At 51.1% G+C, this 6,576-nt stretch overlaps 1 protein-coding gene across 1 annotated transcript in view; it reads right to left on the bottom strand.

Annotated features, from left to right (window-relative positions):
- Positions 1-2,913, bottom strand: part of STX18 (syntaxin 18) — a 53,066-nt gene extending 50,153 nt beyond the window's left edge. Inside the window, exon 1 of the mRNA XM_082238579.1 lies at positions 2,676-2,913. Within this exon, the coding sequence (XP_082094705.1) occupies positions 2,676-2,870 (195 nt within the window). The 5' untranslated portion in view covers positions 2,871-2,913. The remainder of the gene's footprint in view (positions 1-2,675) is intronic.
- Positions 2,914-6,576: the final 3,663 nt, after the last annotated feature.

Consider the following 6,576-nt stretch of genomic DNA (forward strand, 5'->3'; position numbering starts at 1 on the left):
AAGTGGGGAGGGGGGTCGGGAACACCTGGCCCCGCCGCCCCACTTCGGAAAGCTCTTCCGAAGTGGGGCGGGGGGCGGGGATACCTGGCCCCGCCGCCCCACTTCGGAAAGCTCTTCCGAAGTGGGGAGGGGGGTCGGGAACACCTGGCCCCGCCGCCCCACTTCGGAAAGCTCTTCCGAAGTGGGGAGGGGGGTCGGGAACACCTGGCCCCGCCGCCCCACTTCGGAAAGCTGTTCCGAAGTGGGGCGTGGGGGCGGGGACACCTGGCCCCGCCGCCCCACTTCGGAAAGCTCTTCCGAAGTGGGGAGGGGGGTCGGGAACACCTGGCCCCTCCGCCCCACTTCGGAAAGCTCTTCCGAAGTGGGGAGGGGGGTCGGGAACACCTGGCCCCGCCGCCCCACTTCGGAAAGCTCTTCCGAAGTGGGGAGGGGGGTCGGGAACACCTGGCCCCGCCGCCCCACTTCGGAAAGCTCTTCCGAAGTGGGGAGGGGGGTCGGGAACACCTGGCCCCTCCGCCCCACTTCGGAAAGCTCTTCCGAAGTGGGGAGGGGGGTCGGGAACACCTGGCCCCGCCGCCCCACTTCGGAAAGCTCTTCCGAAGTGGGGAGGGGGGTCGGGAACACCTGGCCCCGCCGCCCCACTTCGGAAAGCTCTTCCGAAGTGGGGAGGGGGGTCGGGAACACCTGGCCCCGCCGACCCACTTCGGAAAGCTCTTCCGAAGTGGGGAGGAGGGCGGGAACACCTTCTGAAGGCGGGCAGGGGGCGAAAGTCTTTGTCCCCCCCGCCTGCCTTCCCAGGGGCTTTTAAATCGCCCCGGACAGCGGAGAAGTCCTCCGCTGTCCGGAGCGATTTTAAAATGCCGCCCGCCAGCATTTTAAGATAGCCCCGCACAGCGGAGAAGTCCTCCGCTGTCCCAGGGTTTTTTAAAATGCTGGGGGTGGGAAGAAAAGCCCTTGTCCCCCCCCAGCCTTCAGAAGAGGTCCGGGGACAGACTGTCCCCGGACCTGGTCTGAAGGTGGTTTCCCTAGGAACGCATTAATTGATTTTCAATGCATTCCTATGGGAAACCGTGCATCGCAAGACGAAAAAACCGCAAGACGAAGAGAATTGCGGAACGAATTAATTTCGTCTTGCGAGGCACCACTGTATTAGTAGTAAAATAAGCATTACAGTTTAGTTGTATATTCTACTGCATTTGTACTGACCCTTTTGCTCCAGTGCATGATATGTGGATAATGTCCCTTTCATTGGGGCAGAAGCTGCTATTACTATTGCATCAGTAGATCACTGCCAGTTTTTAACTCTGTCAGTAGATCACAGTTTCTTGGGAGTTGGCCACTCCTACTCTACAGTTATTTTACAGTTGGTCCCAATAGATTCAGAGGGACTTCCAAGTAGAAATGCATAAGACTGTGATGTAAATCACTGATATTAAATTCAACCACTGAACAAGATGCCTATTATGATAATGTTGCAGTACAACTTTTATATATTTTGTGAACACATTTCTCCGTTGCAGGTGAAAAGATTCCTTTTTCTTCAGCAGTGAAGAAAAACAATTGCCACAAAGGGTATGAGTTTTTCACTCTCCAAAAGCCCACTCCTATTCTGCAAGGTGCTTTAGGTTGCAATCCCATAATAAACACATAAAGGTAAAGGTACCCCTGCCCGTACGGGCCAGTCTTGCCAGACTCTAGGGTTGTGCGCCCATCTCACTCAAGAGGCCGGGGGCCAGCGCTGTCCGAAGACACTTCCGGGTCACGTGGCCAGCGTGACAACGCTGCTCTGGCGAACCAGAGCCGCACACGGAAACGCCGTTTACCTTCCCGCTTGTAAGCGGTCCCTATTTATCTACTTGCACCCGGGGGTGCTTTCGAACTGCTAGGTTGGCAGGCGCTGGGACCGAACGACGGGAGCGCACCCCACCGCAGGGATTCGAACCGCCGACCTTTCGATCGGCAAGCCCTAGGTGCTGAGGCTTTTACCCACAGCGCCACCTGCGTCCCGCTAATAAACACATACCTGAACTTAAATCCCTTAGATTTTAGTGGGGTTTACTTCTGGGCAGACATGTATGTATTGGGTTGACAGCTAGTGTCAGGAGTGTTTTACAGACTGCTTCTGATATATAGCACCTTATTGAAGCTGCTCTATTCTCCCCACACATTCCCGACATTGGCCATTGAAAACCCTGCCGCTATTTTATATTGTCTTGATATATGTGTTTTTATGTACAGTACTGTATTGTACTTTTTTGTAATAATACGGATTAATGTTGTTCACCACTCTGGGAGCCATTGGGCTAAAAAGGCGGTATAAAAATAAACAATTAACACCCCATCCTCCTTTACACTGTCGCCACTGGCTGGGTGGGGAATGCAAGAGGATCAGACCCGCAAAGAATATGCTCCAACATACTTCCCACCCCTCTTTCTTTTCTTTTAACACACCAGATCCTACCCAGGCAGAACTCCAACCCCTTCGAGCATGTGCAGAGTGCCGCTTCTTCACTTCCGAATAGCCATACGCAGCCTCAGGATAAGAAGCAGCCCCAGCTGAGCAGCTGCCCCGGGAGTCGCGGCCAGACCCTGTTTCCTGGGCTTGATTGGCGCCCTCCTCGCCCGCCCCCCCGCCCCGGCCAGCCCCCCCGCCCCGGCCAGCCCCACTCACTCACCACTTCGCGGGCGCGGCTGGAGAAGTCGCCCTTGGAGCGCTGCCCGCCGCCGCCGCCGCGCTTGAGCAGGGCCTGGGCGTCGTCGCGGGGCCCGTCGCTGCCGCCGCCGCCGCCCAGCGGGACCCCCAGGGCCTTGTTCCGGGTCTTCACCGTCTTCACGCTCGCCTTGAAGAGCAGCGTGATGTCCACCGCCATGGCGGGCGGCGAGGCGGAAGGCGGCCCGGCGCCGAAAGGCGTCCCCTCGCCCGCCGGGGCCGCGCGAGAAGGTTCCGCCTCCGCCCGCCGCTCGGGAGGTGGCGGGGCGGGGAGTTGGCGGCTCGCCGGCTCGTCAGGGCGGCCTAGGAAGCCTTCTTCCGATACAGCCCCGCTCTCTCGTCGGAGGGACTGGGGGGGGGGTCCCCCATTCGCTTTGGAGGAGCGGAAATGGGGAAGCGCGGCCCCGGAGCCTCTCGTTCCTTTCCCTCCCTCTCCGCCTCATGATTCCCGGGGCCCCCGGAATGGAGAAGGCGGCGCCGCGGCCCCCCTTGCCCTCCCCTTTGGGTAAAGTGGCTGAATCTGCGGTCAGAACCTCCCCAGGCAGGGGCAGTGTATCCATACATACATGGGGTGTCCATATATATGTGTACAGTGGTACCTCGGGTGAAGAACTGAATTCCTTCTGGAGGTCTGTTCTTAACCTGAAGCACCACTTTAGCGGAGTGTGTAACCTGAAGCGTATGTAACCTGAGGTACCACTGTATAGAGATACACTGCCCCAGCCTAGGGAGGCTCTGAGCCCAGATTCAGCCATATATACTGTGTGTGTGTGTGTGTGTGTGTGTATATATATATATATGCAGGTTTTGGTGTCTTCGGGTGTCTTCCCGTGTAAGAGTCGGGGTGTCTGTGCGACGTTTCGACGAGGTCTCACTCGTCATCTTCAGGCTGGTGCTTTCGGCTTCTTGTTACTGGAACAAGAAAATCTACGAAAAGCATATATATATATATATATATACACACACACACGGCACACACACACACGATATATATATATATATATATATACACACACACACACACGGTATATATATACACACGGCACACACACACATGGTATATATATATATATATATATATATATGCTTTCGTAGATTTTCACGGGTACAGGAATGCAGGTTTTGGTGTCTTCGGGTGTCTTCCCGTGTAAGAGTCGGGGTGTCTGGGCGACGTTTCGACGAGGTCTCACTCGTCATCTTCAGGCTGGTGCTTTCGGCTTCTTGTTACTGGAACAGAGCAGAATCTGGTGTTTGAGTTCCTATAAATACTGTTGAGGGGTGTGGTGTATAGCCTCCAACGTTCTGGGCAGAGAGGAAGTTCCTAGATTAGTGTGCCTTTTCTTCTTTTGTTCCTTAATTACTTGAGGGATATCTTGGGTGATTTCATGAGTGATATTCTGAATATCACTGGGTGGGTCGTTAAGTGTAGATTAGTTGCTAAAGCTTTCGTGTCTTGACCTCTTGAGCTTGTGAAGAGTTTTTCTGAGAAGATGGCTGTGCTGCATTTAGTTGTGCTCTGGCTTGGCTTCGTGTATAGGGGCGAGCTATGGTTTTGTGCCTTGTGCCAGCAAGATCTGTGTAGGGATCGCCGTCACCAATCAACCACACCAGACCCAAACCCAGACCCTCTCCACAGACATATTACAGACTCCATCCAGTTACCAAACTATAGTGGCACCTCCGGATGCTGCACCCCCCTGCAATCCCTACACAGATCTTGCTGGCACAAGGCACAAAACCATAGCTCGCCCCTATACACGAAGCCAAGCCAGAGCACAACTAAATGCAGCACAGCCATCTTCTCAGAAAAACTCTTCACAAGCTCAAGAGGTCAAGACACGAAAGCTTTAGCAACTAATCTACACTTAACGACCCACCCAGTGATATTCAGAATATCACTCATGAAATCACCCAAGATATCCCTCAAGTAATTAAGGAACAAAAGAAGAAAAGGCACACTAATCTAGGAACTTCCTCTCTGCCCAGAACGTTGGAGGCTATACACCACACCCCTCAACAGTATTTATAGGAACTCAAACACCAGACTCTGCTCTGTTCCAGTAACAAGAAGCCGAAAGCACCAGCCTGAAGATGACGAGTGAGACCTCGTCGAAACGTCGCACAGACACCCCGACTCTTACACGGGAAGACACCCGAAGACACCAAAACCTGCATATATATATATATATATATACACACACACGGTATATATATATATACACACACACACACGGTATACACAGACACACGTGTTGCCACATCACCTGAGGAGAATCCAGGGCTGTGGCCAAGAGCTGCACTTCTACGGAAATGGGGCTGAGGGGGAAAGCGTGGGGTTCAGTCAGTGCCGGATTAACGTATTAGATAAACAAGCTATAGTTTAGGGCCCCAAATAGGGGCCCCCAAAAAAATTAAAGAAAAAAAACCTGGGTGTTTATTTCCAAAATATAAGATAAAAAACAAAATAAAACCTACATACATCAACAGTGTTTTGTGCTGTGTAGGCTCCTATGAATAGCACATATTCAACACAAAAAACTGACAATTCGTTGATGACAAAGAACAGCTGGAAATATAAAGGGCCCCATTACCGTCAGTAGCTTAGGGCCTCATCAAATCTAAATCTGGCCCTGGGTTCAGTGGTTGCGGGTTCGACCCCCATAAGGTACAACTGCATCCCCCCCCCCCCGCATTGTGATGGGGTCGGACCTTCCAACTTTGCAGTTCTATGATAACTTACAGCAGGACAGAACGGAGCTGAGTAAAAAGCTCTCGAGCCAAAAGTAGCACCTGCTTCATTATTATTATTCTTCGTTAAATTTGTATACCGCCTATCATCCACAAATCTCCACTGCCACCAGTTAGTTCTAAATACTCCCTTATTAAGATATCATACAGTAGCTGGGTTTAGACTATGGGACAAACAGACCAGGAGGCTTAAACTGAAAAGCCAGACTATTATTATTATTATTATTATCTTCATCATCTGATATGTATTTGCAAGGCTAGATGTTAAATGAAACTTTGATGTTTGCTTTATAATGTTACCTCTTTAAAATAACCATGTCTTTTCCCTGGTCTAAGGCAATTGCTTCCGGTGCTTTAGGTTAAGAACAGTTTCAGGTTAAGAAGGGACCTCCGGAACAAATTAAGTTCTTAACCCAAGGTACCCCTGTATCTTCTCCCTATTTAACACATAGATTTTTATATAGGACTTAACCTAAAGTTTCCATTTGGTCAGAAACTCGCTGCTTTTTGTGAACCACTGACAATCTGGCTTCCGCTCTTCTTACAAGCTGGGTTTCACGTCCACCCTGACCTCTCCATCCTTGGACAGTTGCTGCTTGCTGCTGCTGCTCAGATCTCACCTTCCTCTCCCACCTCCAGGCTTACTCATACAGGGCTGTGTCTGCCTTTTGATACACTTCAGGCACATCCCTCTCACCAAAGTTACTCTCTGACAGCTCATTGAGTTTTAACTGAGGCTCACTGAGTATCAGTGGAATGTTGACAAGAGTCCACATTGCAATTTAACCTTTTTTATTATTATACTGTGTCTTATAAAAGCAGTGGTCTCCAGTGTCAACTACATAATGGAACATTTCTCAAGGGACCTAGTCACCACCTTAGTAATGGTATCAGCTTAGCTGTTCCTTGGCAGGTTGCCAGCTGTAGATTACCCTATACGTTATATTCCTTAGGTCTCACTTGTGGAGGTGACCTTGCCCACCTTTTCCCTTCATTAAGTTAACTATTCACAAACCAAATGGATTTTCTAATGCACACATCCCCTCCATTATGTTCTACTCACACACAACCACATATACACATGGCATGGGGAAATAATAATTCACACCCAAATATGG

The sequence above is a fragment of the Podarcis vaucheri genome, assembly GCF_965113315.1.
Source record: "Podarcis vaucheri genome assembly, chromosome: 9".
NCBI classification, from domain to species: domain Eukaryota; kingdom Metazoa; phylum Chordata; class Lepidosauria; order Squamata; family Lacertidae; genus Podarcis; species Podarcis vaucheri.